The sequence below is a fragment of the Pollachius pollachius genome (assembly GCF_949987615.1).
Source record: "Pollachius pollachius genome assembly, chromosome: 3".
Classification (NCBI taxonomy): Eukaryota; Metazoa; Chordata; class Actinopteri; order Gadiformes; family Gadidae; genus Pollachius; species Pollachius pollachius.
In genome coordinates, this window is record NC_136936.1 from 21,749,799 (window position 1) to 21,765,200 (window position 15,402).

The window sequence follows — 15,402 nt, forward strand, 5'->3', positions numbered from 1 at the left end:
TTCCCTTTTTTCTAACATTCTTCACTTTCTTCCCTTCACTGATTACATTCTCCGCTGTAACACCTCACTTTTTAACCAATCTTATTTTTTGGTTGGTTAGTCCTTCTTTTCACATTCTCTGACTGATTTAGCATACACTTGCATGGCGTATCTAGAAAGAACTCTGCTTCCCCACTTTGAAAATAGGAAGGACACTTCTTAGTGCTCAAGGTGTTAATTCAATTAACCTCCTTTTCGGGTCTCACTGGAATATAAGGATAGTGCTCTAAAAGAGATGAACCAAACAACAACAACAACAACAACAAAACAGAGCTCTGGAGATCAGTCTTCGTACAAAATTCTGGCCCCAAAATGCATTAATTTTGAACGGTTGAATTTAAAAACAAAGCGAACGCCTCAACACTTCCAGACCTCCCTCTCCGTGTGTGGACCTCTATTGCTAACATGAGTCGGTTTAGAATAACCCTTTGGACCTTGTTGTACTCGTTCTCTCACTCCGCCAACCCTCGTCCACCTCTCAAGCCCCGGTGTCCAACCCTTGTATGGCCGGACCGGTATCCCTCCTTACCGGCGCCCGTCACACCTCCGTCTGCTGCTGCGAGTCGATGATGACGGTCACGCCACGGCGCAGCTCGTCCATACTGTCAAAGTCGCTGTTGCCCGCCTCAGACTCGTCGAAGCCCAGCGGCGCCGACAGGTCTGAGGCCGTGGACGCCGCGCCCACCGACAAGCGCCCGGCGCCGCCCAGCGACGCGGTGTCGTCGGCGTCCCCGCTCCCAGGCGTGACGCCGCCCATGGGGAAGGGGCTGCTGAGGCGGTGGTGGGCCGCCTCGCCCAGGGGCAGCTGGTGCGGGGGCAGGTACTGGCTGGGGTGGAAGTGCGGCCGGGCCTCGGCGCTGTGACTGTTACTGTGGCTGGCGCTGCTCAGCGTGCTGTCCTTGGAGGTGGGCAGCGCGCCGTCGCTCGGCGACGTCCCGTCGTAGCTCCCGGGGTAGTCCTCTCCGGGCGCGGCTGTGCGGGGCAGCGGGGGGGGCAGCTGGTCCTGGCAGAGGAACTGGTCCTCGCCGGGCGGTGGGTAGTCGCTGTCGATGTCGTAGCCCCCCAGGTAGTAGTCGGACTCCAGCTCCCGGGTGCTGCCCATGCCGCCGCCACCAACGCCACCGCCACCGCCAGGGCCCAGGCGGGGGTTGGAGGCGGAGCGGCCGTTGGCCCCCAGGCTGGCCGGACCCCCGGCCTCGTAGCCCGGGACCTCCTCGATGTTGGGCAGCCTGGTGCTGGGCATCCAGTCCGAGGTGTCCCAGTGGTAAGCTGAGGCAGAGGACAGGCAGTGTGAGCACATCAGCTTGAGGAGAACTCTTAACCAACGCACATGGATACAAACATGAAGCCCTTTCACAAAGTCCGATCACAAGTGTAGCTCCTGAAGAGCACTAACCATTCCACCGCATTGGAGGGCTTTCTGCCTAGAGATTAAAAACCATGAGCTGTTTGGTTCAACTGTGAAGGTGGTTCGTCACGGTTTGTTGAAGTTCTTTCATGGGAAAATGTATGCAGAAAAAAATGTAATCGTAAAAAGCTTTTGATGAAGAAATCATAGATAGTTGAATTTACAAAATGATCGGCTATAGCATGATTTGATTTAAACCTTTCAGGTGGCTTATAATCTCTGGATTGCAGAAAAACCGCCAAACATAGTGTTTAGCGTGTGGCTGCTCTTTGAAAGCATCCATGTGGAAAGGCTTCATACAAGGAGAGAGGGGTATGTGACGTGTTATTAGGCATGCTCTGTGGCTCATCCACACGAGATGATAAGGGAGAAGGGCACAGGGGTAGCAACCTGGGTGGGAGGAATACAAGTTAGGACACATCACATGCTGCACACAGAGGGGGGGGAGTTGGTTACAGCATGCTGAGCTTCATTGTGAGTCAGGGGGAGGGAGGGAGGGGGGGTTAAGTCAAGCAATGTTGAGGTGGGGCCTCAAGAACACTGAACACTCTGAACCACAACACATTCAGCCACAGTTCTTTTAGCAACAAAGAATACAAATGCAAAAAAAAAATGAAAAGAAGAAAAGCAAACAAAATGAGTGGAAAGCACTTTAACAAAATTGTAAATTAATTAAAACAACCAATGAAACAAAGAGTATTCATGCGGGTGCACAGAGGAGGGGGAATGGGCTGGCTCTTCAGGACAAGCGTCGGCCAACCATCGTCCCGTCGTGAGAACACAGCCAGACAGACAGCCACTGACACAACGGTGCTGAGACCGGACCAGGACCTCAACCATATTACGACAAATAAAGCTTCAACACAACCATGACAACAACATGACAGCAGTGCACTGTGGTTGCCTGGTGTTGGAGGGGAGTAAGAAGGTGCCATTCGTCAACACGACACAGCCGCCGGGCAAAGAGATGGGTGTTGAAAACCGAGCGAGCATGGGTAAGGGTGAGAGAGAGAGAGAGAGAGAGAGAGAGAGAGAGAGAGAGAGAGAGAGAGAGAGAGAGAGAGAGAGAGAGAGAGAGAGAGAGAGAGAGAATAGGGAGAGGGAGTAGCGGTGATAATAAATGTCTTTCATTGGGCTACCTCGGCAACACACGCACACATGAACACATACAAACACACACACAAACACACATCCTCGATGCCACTGGCAATAGGACTGAATAGGATGTCAGGGTTACTCAAAACACAAACACACCACACTAACACACACCGAAAGGGGAGGGAGTGTGGTGAGGATTGATGGGACCGTGCAGATGAAGGGGAGAAATGGAGAGCATGAGGAAGAGAGGAGGAAGGAGGGAAGGGAGAAACAGGCACACGGATGGAGGGAAACTGTACAGTGGAGAGAGAGACAGTCACCTCTGTTGTAGCTTTGACCTTGATCCATGACCGACACTGTCAGGTGGGAGCGGAGAGAGAGAGAGAGAGAGAGAGAGAGAGAGAGAGAGAGAGAGAGAGAGAGAGAGAGAGAGAGAGAGAGAGAGAGAGAGAGAGAGAGAGAGAGAGAGAGAGAGAGAGAGAGAGCGAGCGAGAGCTTTAGCACGCGTTAGCTTCTCTGCCTGTCTGGCTAAATATCACTTCATATGCTTGTTCTATTTTTAGTCTAATGGGCCTCGAGTGCCCGCTTATCGGGGCTGGAGAAGCGATGGTTTAAGGCGGGGTCAACAGCCGAAACCTCCACCCACCTAGGAATGTCTGTGACAAACCTTTAATGAAACACATCCCTCCCTTTTTTTGGGCGAAATGGAGAATTATTTTCTATTGATTCCTCGATGTTAGCCCTGATCCTACCCAACCATCCACAGCCCAACCAAGATGCGAGCGTGGGGTGGTACGTAACTGTGTTTGAGACGGCAGCCTGCATGTTTGCCTGTGTGTGTGTGTTTGTGTGCATGTATGGGGGTGTGAAGCAGCACAACACTGCATTTGCTGTGCACCTGCATCTCAGCGATCACACCACGTCTCCATGGGTGCTGATCACACGCTAAGCATGACGCCGCCCCCATGTGTCTCCCTCCCCCCTGTCTGCGGAATGTAAATGAGAATGAGAAGGGGAGAGAGACGCCGAGGGAGAGAGGATGAAAGGCTTGTCAGGTGTCTGCCTCCAGTGAGTACACGTGGGCCTTGAACAAAACATGCGCCACGTCAACTAGAATACACAGGAAGAGATAATTTGGGGTTGGCGGGAGAAGACGTTGTTTGCTCGCTGATTGTGTGCATTGGACGCCAGTGAAGGTATTCCCGCTACAAACAGTCCCGTCCTGATTTTGCCAAGTGGTTCTTATGCTGAGTCCAATACTTTGTATGATTGCCCTGGGCCGGCTGGCTTGGCTTATTAATTATGGGCCGATATTCTGCTGCAGACCAGGAAACTTGTGAAGAATGCCTGTGTCTTGATACATATACCTGAACTTAATCATTTCAAAATGTATTAATTTAAATACACTGGAACTCAAACCTTATACCTTTACTTAACCATTTCAAATGTCCTACCTTCAATTTAAAAAGTGTAACTATGAATGAAAACCATTGTCAACATGATCTTCGTCATCTCACTACTGCTAGATTTAGTCAGAAGATCACGATTACCTAATTGTAAAGTTTGACTGGCATTTGCCTCACAAAAGGCCAGTGGCTTCACCACTGGTCCAAAGTAACCAACCAGTGGCCTGAGTGATATACTCACAAGAAACGCTAGCATGATACATTTTTATTGAAAAGATAATTAATTAACCTCATTAACTTATTTCAAGTTTCAAGTTTTTCACACTATATTATATTAAAAAAGGAACAAAGTGTCTCTAATAAAACCGCCTCTTTAACCGCTAAATCGCACTTTCATCACACCCCCCACACTACCCGTAGCTGCTCAGCCATCACAAGTGTCACATCATATTCAGCCAACGATCGTAGCTTCGGGGAGACATTTAGCGAGGCGAGACAATTTGGTAGCGACAACGCCACCACCGAGACCAAAGAAGATGTCACTGAGTTGGGTGACTTCCCGGACGTTCATTGCCCAAGACGGGCTTCAATGGAGGGCAATCAAAAAGAAGAAAAAACCTTGGCCTCAGCACAAAAACCACAAGAGCAGGAAGTGTGTGTCGTGTGTACGGAACTCATTCCATTTGTGTCTGTTTTGCCGAGAGAGCGCTGCGATTACGAGTGAGAGTCAAAGGGACAGAGGGAGCGTGAGGAGAGAGATGGAGGGGAGATGGAGGAGAGTGTGGAGGTCGAAGCGATGAGACATGGGTACCTTCATTTTCGATTGTGTCGACTGCGTCATTGACCAGTCGAATGACCGTCACTATGGAGGCTTGAGAAGGAGGGAGGGGGAAGGAGAGGGGGAGGAGGAGACAGTCATTTAAAACACAGTCCAAGGAGAAGAAGGTTTGAGTGCTCTGGTGCGGTGCCGATCCTCTCCTGCCGCTACGGGCCAGTTTGCCCTGCTTCGTTATGGCAGCAACGGAAGGCTTTTCAAACAGTTGTTTTCAGAAATGACAGCAATCGATATTCCTCGAGATTCCTCCACACACAGGCTGGCTTGTGTTATGACAAGAAGTACATTAATCAATAACAATAATTTAAAAATGTAGATATTTATTTTCATTTCATTTCTATCTTTTGAAGTGCTAAAAAGTGTTTCCTGCTACGTTTTTTTAACACATTTCCAATCTTGACCAATGACAATTTAAGCTATTTTATATTGCTCATCCTTCACGGTAATGGTTAAAAACAAGTTTCCAATAATGATATCGCGGCAATATCAACTAAGGCAAACTTAGTTGATATCGTAAATATACTAAAAAGCAAAATAAATACAAATCTAACCGCTCGCAACACATTGCAACTGAATGGGAAACAAATTATGCAACTCTGCTTGTGGTCCAACACTACACCAGAAACCAGGAAATTGAAGACAAAAAGCCACAACCACAACAACGGTGACAGCACTTCATCACAAACCACAGAAAAGGGCTTTTCTTGTTATTGGGATTCTAAAATATGAAAGAAAAAAAAAACTGACCTTTGCATGAACATAAAGAGTAACAAAAAGTGATCGATCATATTCATGTGAAATGATAAACAAAGAGGCAAAAAAAAAAAAAAAAGCCAACGACAAGAACACAAAGTTAACTGAAAAACAGTAAAAGCCAAACCTGCAACGAAGAACAGATCAAAGCCTACAATACCGAGACAACCCGCTGGCTCAGAACATAATGGCAGACACAAGGAATCGCAGAAAAGCATTTGCGTCGGTTCTGTCTGGGTCGCTTAAGCTGTGAACGGGAGCGATTCAAGGTGAAACGGGGATGGGGCTCTTGTGTGCACTCTCTTACCGTTGTCATCGCAGGAATCTGACTGGAAGGAGCTCAAGGACTGCACCTCCGAGTTGCTGCCCTTGTTGCTGCCTGAGAAACACGTGACCTCCTCGGCCATGTCCACCATCTTACCTGTCAGAGGGGAGAGAGTAAAGAGGGAGGTCAGAGACACAGTGCTTCATTGAAGGGGGGTAATGGCTGCTGTCGCATTTGCTCCGCTCAAGCACTAAAAGTACACTAAGGCAATACAAATATGGCTAAATGTTCTTGTGAACAAAAAGAAACACAAGATGTCTACTCACACAAACACACATACTCACACACATACGCCAACACACACACTCACATACACATACACACACGCACTTGTTGTGAAAGTGGGCATTCAGTGCGGGTTCGAGTGTGCAGTTGGGAGAAGTCATCTCAAACTCTAGTGCACTGAATGTTCAGAACTTCACATAAGTGCACTCTCTGCGTTCTTGCCCCCCCCCCCACATAAAGCTTGCAGTGCATTATTGACTCACGATTGACAGCACAAAGAAACCAAGCAGACAACAAGTGGCTACGCACACGTCACGCCTGCCATTGCTCAACGGCGGCTCATTCAACGTGAGCACCAGGGAGGGGAGAGTGGGGGAAGGCCTCGGCCTAGCCTCCATGAATATGTATGTGCTGTGATGCACGGAAAAAACAAATGACTTCCACTCAGGAGTTCCTTGAAACCCACTAAACACCAACGACCGACAACAAACTCCTGCGGAAAAACCGACGTGTCAGCAAGGCATAAAAATAAAACAAAAGGCACATTCGGGGAAAGTTGTGAAGGGCGTCGTGGATGAGAGGACGTTGACGGTGAAGTGAATGCGCCCGGCAAATTAGTTCCATCAGGGCCATGTTTAGAGACACTTAGAGGGTTTACAGCGACGCAGGTAAACACCAATAATGAGGCACAGATGGCCAGGATGTTGTCTGGGCACAGAATATATAAATGGGTTGTTTTTGTGTATTCTATATATGCACGTATATCGATGTGAAGCATATGAACCTCCTCACACCTCTTACACATCTGCTCAGAGAGAGGAAAAGCAAGGGAACGGATTGCACACACACACACACACAAACACACACACACACACACACAGACACACATGCACTCACACACACCCACCTTCGTCACTCTCCCAGGGGCTCTTGCGCAGCGAGTCACAGTCGGACCGGCAGGGCGACACGGGCGGCAGGTTGGGCGCCACGCTGCACACCACCACGCCCCGCCGCATGCTGCCCGCCAGGATGCGCGGCGACTCGGGGTGGAAGGTGCTCATCTCCGTGTGCTCGTGCGCCCGTGCGTCCGCCGCCGCCGCCGCCGCCATCATCATCTTCCTGTCCAGCGTGGAGCGCCCCGGCTCCCCCTGGTAGCAGGGCGTGTACGCCATGGGCCGCACCGGCACCTGGGGGGGGCCTACGCCCCCCATGGCCATCACGGCCGCCGGTCCCAGCCCGGCCTCCGAGTACAGGTTGAGCGGGTCGCCGGGCGAGCAGCGCAGCGTCTCGAAGCGGGCGCCGTTGGCCTTGTGCAGCAGCGCGGCGGTGGCCGGGTCCTGCACCAGCGAAAGGTCGCCGCGCGAGTAGTCCTTGCGGAAGACGCGCTTGCGGAAGGCCACGAAGAGCACCACCAGCGCCACGATGACCAGCAGCACGGCGGCGATGCCGATCAGCTCCTCCTTGCCCACCACGGCGTGGCCCGCCTGCATGTCGGGCACCACCACGGGCCGCAGGCCGCAGCGGGGGCCCACGAAGCCCGGCGCGCAGTCACAGTAGAAGGAGCCGCGCGTGTTGACGCAGGCGCCGCCGTTCTCGCACTGGCCCTCGGGGTTGCCCCGCTCGCACTCGTTAACGTCCTCCTGGCACCTGCGGCGCGGGGGGGGAAGGGGTCGGGGGGGCACGGAAATGTTGGTGATGGATCGTGTCATTAAATACACATTCACAATGATGTGTGTTTAATCCACCACATTTGTTTAGATTTTTCCCACTTGTTTTGATCCCGGAGCCCCGGTTTCCCTTCTGGGATTTGACCTCACGTAGGAACGACGTGTGTCTCGTTCATGACGCCGCGGCTAGACATGTCATCTACGTAAAATACTGAAGAATAAACCCGTGGGTAATCATCCTAGATTTAGAGTTTGGAAAAATAATACAAATGAATCCCTTCGTATTTTTTATAATAAATAACGGATTTTTTTTTTTTAATCTTTGATTTAGAGTGAGAGACGTTTCTTAATTTCAGCGGAGGCCCAAACATTTCTCTACCCAGACACTGAGCTGTCTCAGTCACAGCTCAGTGTCTCAGTAACTTTTTTTTACTTTTAAATTAAACATTTAAAGGGCTTTGATGATGGAAGGCAAGCTGCTTGTGAATAATCTATAATATGTGCGTTCTTATTGTGTGTGCGTGTGTGTGTGTGCACATATGCCCTAGTTGAAATTATTCATCATTCTCTTGATCCTTTCTCCCTGTTTTGAAGAGGATAAAGTTGATTATTTGGAGAACAAAAGGGCCCAGCCACTGATAGACAGCATGCCTGCGTAAAATAGAACCGGCTTTAGGATCTATTTATTTAGGAATGCTATCTGGGGGTAACCAAGCCAGGTGGTTCTTAAACGTAATCCTTTACAGCCACCTTGTGTCCATGAATAGAAAGTGCAGACAGCTTAAAAGGATGTTCTGCAATAAGACGATGCTGTATCGTCACCAATGCCATCACCAAACGTTGTGTTTGAATCCATATATTTTTTAAAGTACACCACGTTATCACGTGTCCAACACAACGATGTGTTGCAGTTTGTAGGCCTTTTTGTGTTTTTAAAACCTACTTCACGTTAAGCTCTCTTCTTTTACATCTAAATACCCAGTGAGAAAAAGACTGCCCATCGATCTCCCTTTGTTTATCTGTCTGTGTCTATCAGATTCTTTGTCTGTCTGTCAGCCTTTCTGTCTGTCTGCAGACTGTGGAAAGAATAGGGGTTCTGAGGGTACGTCCAGGTACGGACGTCCTTAGGGGTACAGAGTTTACGTCCCCGGGGTAGGGGGGGTATGTCCGTTGGGCATGGAGGATAGAGTCTCAGGAGTGGAGCGTGTATGTCCTCATTGGTATGGACGTTCCCAGGGGTACACAGGGTACATTCTCAGGGGTACGAGGGTACATTCTTTGGGGTAAACCAAACACTTACGTGAGACCCTTAAATCCCCGGCGGCAGCTGCAGAGGAATGCGTTGCCGATGGCCTTACAGGCGCCGCTGTTCTGACAGGGGTTGGGCACGCAGGCCGTGATCTCTGTCTCACAGCGCCCCCCGGTGTACTGTGGACTGCAACTGCAGGCAAAACCTAAGAAAAAGAGATCCATGAGAGAGATAGGGAGATGGAGAGTTGGGTTTTCGGCAAGTTGAGTGGAAAGAGGGGCAGAAATTGATAGATGAGGTGGGAGAGATAAAAACGTAACAGGGAGAGGGGAGAGAGGGGGAGGTGTTAACTAAGAATTTGCTCGGAGCTGCCAAACCACAATGACTACATACAGGCAAACCCCCTCATAAACATGTGGCTGAACAATGGTGCATGTTGACACGTGTTATCATGCACAGACCGCTGTCTGCAGAAAAGCACAAACAAACAAAAAACAAGATTTGAATACACATTGTCTGAGCGCTGGCTTCTACACCGGGGAGACTTGGCTCAGGGTTTGACAGGAGCCTGCCAAGAGTAAACACCCATACACACACGCCCTCTGGGAAATCACTGGCATCTAATACCTGCACACAGTTCATCACAGTGGTGCAACACACATAAAGGAATACCCATATGTACAAAGAAGATCTGGCATGACAACAGGATTTAAACGTAATGTATATAAATAAATATCTGTGGAGCCAAAACCCAACCACTACAACCTTTACGCAGGGCTATGATGTAATTGCAAAGGACAAGTCATGGGCAGTGACAGGTCCAGGAAAGCTTTGCTCTTTTCAAGTCTTGCCGGCCTTTCCCACAACCATTGTGTGTATTTGTATGTGTGCGTGTGTGTGTGTGTGTGTGTGTGTGTGTGTGTGTGTGTGTGTGTGTGTGTGTGTGTGTGTGTGTGTGTGTGTGTGTGTGTGTGTGTGTGTGTACATTTTCCGAAGGTAGCTGGCTTGACACTAACCTTAGCAAGCCTTCCTCTATCATGTCCACATCTTTGTACCCATTGGGTATAGTGCCAAGTAAACAGAAAGTACACATTGGCATTCCAACTGTGAGGGTGATGTGGATGTGCTTCTTCAAACTACTTTATTTTATACCTGTGCAGATACAACATTTTTCTTGGAAATATTGTGGGAACTTTTTGATTGAATTGAATTTCAATTGACCGGGATACTGAAATACAGAGAGAGAGAAAGAGAGAGAGAGAGAGAGAGAGAGAGAGAAAGAGAGAGAGAGAGAGAGAGAGAGAGAGAGAGAGCGCAAGAGAGAGAAACAGAGTGAGAGAGATAGAGCGAGAGACAGAGAGACCGAGCGAGAGATAGAGAGAGAGAGACAGAGGGAGACAGAGATGGATGGCAAGCGAGAGTGATGGATACGAGACAGTGCGAGCGTGAAGCTAGTCGATAAGATAAGACGTCTGGTGAGGCAGTCGACGTGATGAGAAACAGAACAAAGAAGCCTGGCCTGCAGACAGAACGGGAGGGGGAGAGAGAGCCAAAAGTGGGCGCTGATGGTTCCTCATTACATATTTACTGGCAGTTAATTGCCGATTTGGGCGTGTAGGAGCGAGGCTTGCATTGGTGTGTGTGCCAGATGGCGGGGCTTTGACGGTCTATCAGACTGCTGATCAAAGGCCTTGAAGGGCCCAGCCCTCTGTCTAGACCCGGCTGACTCCACCAGCCCGACACCATCCATTCAGCTCTCTGCACACCTCAAACCCAGCGCAATGGCCGTCAGCGGTAGACAGTGAGACACATGCACACGTACACACACACACACACACACACACACAAACACGCCTGCAACCCTGCTGTGCAAAATACACAGGCTGATGGTACTTCAACTGACCACAATACAACAAAGAAGAAGAATAGAGAGAGAGAGTGTTCTGCTTCATTCTTCAATGATTGTTTTTTTTAATCACAGAAAACACACCGAGCACAGGCAGCTAGTTCAGTAGTTCAGTAGTAGTAGTATAAAATAACGAAGCCCTACATGCAAAAGACATTGTGTCAGGATGGGGAGTGCATGGGCTGTCTCTGTTTTGCAGAGTGATTCCATCGTTAGCGTGCTTTGACTATTGATAACAGGGGGTTGTGCACATTTCGTTGCAGGACACACAACAAAGCAGGACACAGCAGCAGACACAGCTCTGTTGAGGGTTGTTTCATGATGGACTCCGCTCTCCCCCCCCCCCCCCCCCCCCCTCGCTTGTTTTGATATGTGAGGGTAGTGCTGGGTTGTCTACTCGTCGAGGGGACTGTGTGTACCGGGACTCGGTAGGAACGAATCATGTTTTGTTGTTGCCTCACGCCTCTCTTTCTTTTTCTCTTATGTTGACGCGGTCTCGTTACAGAAAAAATTGGCTCCCCAGAGAAGGGACTTTATGGGGTTATGATGCCAAACACACAACCTCCTCGGATGGGAGGGATTGCGTCAGTGTTGCATTGGCGAAGGAAAGATGGACGTCCCAGATAGCTATCTTCTGCTATTCGCTCTCCCTGCTTAAAGTAATATCCGTAAGGAGGACACAGCGAGGGGGAACAAACCATGCACTGCTGTTCCACATCACATTGTCTCATCACATGGCAGGCATCACTTATGTATCCCCATAACTCCTGTTAGTACTTTACTGACGAGTAGAGTTGACCTAAGTAGACGTAACCCGGCCGTACATTACAGTAACCTCCATCACAGCCATCCACAGGAAGCAGGTAAATGCAGGGGGAAAGGTTAAAGCTTCTTTAAAAGCGGTTAACGGGGTTGATATAAAACGGAACAGAGCACCTACGAGGTCGATGGCTATTTCAAAGCTGTGTTTCCCATTGCAATGCTGGTTCACAGCAGGTCAAAATATCTAGATGCAACAACCGTTTTACACGTGCGGTTTACAAGGGATCCCAGCTTGATATGCTACAGCACATACAGGTTTAAAGCTGACATTGTCCATGGTTCACGCAATCTCAGAGAATGGGAAAAGGTGTTGGGTAGTTTACATAGTTGTTACAAACAATTATAAAATTATAACATATTTATGCATGAATGTCCAAATGTGATCAATTTGCAAAAATACACCACATAATTGTGCTTGTTAAATAAGCCAATAAAGATATTGTTAATTGTTTCTACGTTGTTACTCCACACATGTAACCTCCCGAACACGCGGAGACGTCCTCATGTGCTTCGGGCGACTCACCACCAGATGGCAGACTCGTGCAGGTGGCGCCGTTGAGGCAGGGCTGTTTTAGGCAGGCGTCGGGGTAGAGGACACAGCCCAGCTTCAGCTCCGTGAGGCCAACCACCTCGGCGTAGCGTGAGCGCTTGTTCTGCAGCGGCAGCTCGTTGTCGTTGAGCATCACCGAGTCCAGGCAGCCCTGGAAGCCGTCCAACACCAGCGGACCCTTCTTGGAGTCCGTCAGGCTGCGTGAGTTGGTAGGCTGCACCTGGATCACGGAGCGGGGGAGGGTGGAAGGGAGGGAAGGGAGGAAGCATGGAAGGGAGAGAGGTGAGGATTGAAAGACACTCAGAGTCATACAGAGGTACTGAAACACCCACCTATATTTTTGTTAATGGCTAGACTGTAAAAGTTAATAACTGAACGGTTATAGTTAGTAAAACATAGTATTATTTTTGTATATATCTACACTATAGTAGCCTGGAGACAATCCTGATCACGGATTCCATTCTTAGTTTGCGAGCGGCAAAACAGGGGCCCTGTGACGTCATCTATGATCTATCATCTATACGTTACCATGACACAGTCCCTGATTAACCCTGATTACATCGTATAGGAAATCGATGCTGGAGGTCTAGACTGATCCGTGAGGCAACACAGAAGAGGAGGTCTGCAGGCCACCTCCGTAGCGGTTCAGAAATACAATATTGTAGTTCACCATGAACGATATTGCAGGTCATGACTACAATATTGCAATTCAAACAACTGCACATACACTGTACACATTGCACAATATACAAACAAATAAAAAATGCATTTGATTTAGACGTCTAAATTGAAATCTCATTGAAAACCAACATTGTTTTATCTCAAAACACACACACGTACACACACCTGTGCACCAAAGAAGATGGCCCCGTCGGGCCCCAGGGGCTGGAAACGGGGGGGCCCGCGGCGGCGCTCCACGTAGCTGTCGTCCAGCGCCAGGCTGGTGAAGTTGCGGTTGAGCTCCAGCGCCACCGTGTGCCAGTTGCCGTCATTGATGGGACGTCCCGAGATGCCCAGGGTGCCGGGGCTGTCGCTTGTGGCCCCAGCTGCCGCGCCCCGACCCCCGATGCCGGCGCAGTCCATGTGGAACCACAGCTTGCCCTCCTCCAGCTGGGATACACACACACACACACACACAGAGACACACAAACACACACTGTAACTTCATTGCACAGTTTGTAATAACAGAAGTTTCTTTAAGTGTACGCTTGAATTACACAATTATGTCGATAAGAGTTACACGTGACAGACAAATTATTCACTGAAAGATAACAATGCTATTTTGCTCATTATATGTAAAGGTAACATATTGAAACAAACGTATTGAAACAAAAGTATTCAGACTAAATGCCTTACGGGTACTTCTAGATGGAATTCTTTAATTGCTGTTTCATAAAAAAACTAATTTTCATTTGTCTTGCGTGGGCAGGGATGTAATCTATAAAAGCTGCCGTGTTCCACCAAAATATCACAGAAGTATCTGTCAGGAAAAGTTAGCCATAAGTTTGAGTACAATACACCTGACTGCAGCAGCCGGAGGGACTGTGAATTAAAGATGCCCAGCTGGGCTGAGACAGAGATGAACTACAAGTTAAGAGCCATGGCCAAGCGGAGACCCGAACAATAGACAATGAAAATGAAAGCCTTTTAGCTGACCTAATTTTTTACTGCTTACCTCTGGGCTCGGGACAGGGCACGTTGCGGGCGCACGCGGCTTGTGTGTGTTTGTGTTCCTGTGTGTGTTCCTGTGTGTGTGTGTGTGTGTGTGTGTGTGTGTGTGTGTGTGTGTGTGTGTGTGTGTGTGTGTACCTTGAGCACAGTGCAGGGCTCTGCATGTGTGTACATGATGATGCCTCGGCTCTGCAGGGTCCTGATCCTCATGCTGAGCTTCAGCTGGCCTGTCTGTCCCCCGTCAGAGACCCGGTACTTTATATAGCTGTTCCCCGAGAAGCTCAGGGACGAGTGGCCTGGACACACACACACACACACACACAGGAACACAAACGCACACACAGAGACACAAGACACACACACACACACACACACACACACACACACACACGAAGTACACAGTTAAATACAGTGATGGTTCGATGCAGTCAATAGTTACCTGATGAATGAAGTCATCCTGAGCACGTTGATGGCTCATAATGAGCAGATTATAATCCCTCCCAGGGCACAATGTAATCCACTGTAGTACACTTATGTGTCACCGTGGGCTCAGATCCGCCTGCTGGTTGCCAGGAAGCTAATACGGTTGGCAGGGTGACACGCCGAGTCACCGAGGTCACAGTTTCCATTCAGAGATCAATCAAAACCCTCATCATGATCGACCTTTGATGTTAACACAGGAATCACAGTTCCCTGTATGAGCACCTGTGAGTTGCTTTGTGCACGTTGCATCATTTAAGTATATCGCATGTGTTTGACATGCGATAAGATTTAAAGACATGCGAAAAGATTTATGTTTGACGACTTGGGATAATGAGCGACTCATGGGATGGTTCTTTGATGACAAGATGCTATGAAACCTCCACATCCACAAGCACTTGACCCATGTGTTTGTGTAGCTGTATTTAAACTGAACATGGTTCAAGCGCCGTACACAGGTTGTGGTCGAAGCATTCTCAGAGAAGCATGCACACACCTGCGCACTCCCCCAGCTTGCCCGGCGGACACTGGCAGGCGTAGCGCCCCCTGGAGCCGCCCGCGCCCACGCACTGCATGTCTCCGGGGCAGGGCTGCTCGTCACACAGCTCCGAGGCCGGAGGACAGCTCCCATCTGGAGGGGGGAGGAGAGAGAGAGAGAGAGAGAGGGAGGAGGGGGAGGGAGGGAGGGAGAGGAGAGAGAGAGAGAGGAGAGAGAGAGAGAGGAGAGAGATGAGAGAGAGAGGGAGGAGGGAGAGGGAGGAGAGAGAGGAGAGGAGAGAGAGAGAGAGAGAGAGTAGAGAGAGAGAGAGAGAGAGAGAGAGAGAGAGAGAGAGAGAGAGAGAGGGGGAGAGAGAGAGGGAGAGAGAGAGGGAGAGAGAGAGAGAGAGAGAGAGAGGGGGGGAGAGAGAGAGAGAGAGGGGGAGAGAGAGGGAGAGAGAGAGAGAGAGAGAGAGAGAGAGAGAGAGAGA

The 15,402-nt window shown here is 49.4% G+C and overlaps 1 protein-coding gene across 1 annotated transcript in view; it reads right to left on the minus strand.

Moving 5' to 3' along the window:
• Window positions 1–577: 577 nt before the first annotated feature.
• Window positions 578–15,402, minus strand: part of fat3a (FAT atypical cadherin 3a) — a gene marked incomplete at its 3' end in the record, with an annotated part of 149,039 nt that continues 134,214 nt past the window's right edge. The window contains 10 exon segments of the mRNA XM_079732103.1: window positions 578–1,308; window positions 2,866–2,901; window positions 4,763–4,822; window positions 5,847–5,960; window positions 6,997–7,736; window positions 9,057–9,210; window positions 12,257–12,503; window positions 13,130–13,393; window positions 14,093–14,250; window positions 14,931–15,065. Of these exon segments, the coding sequence (XP_079588229.1) occupies window positions 578–1,308; window positions 2,866–2,901; window positions 4,763–4,822; window positions 5,847–5,960; window positions 6,997–7,736; window positions 9,057–9,210; window positions 12,257–12,503; window positions 13,130–13,393; window positions 14,093–14,250; window positions 14,931–15,065 (2,639 nt within the window).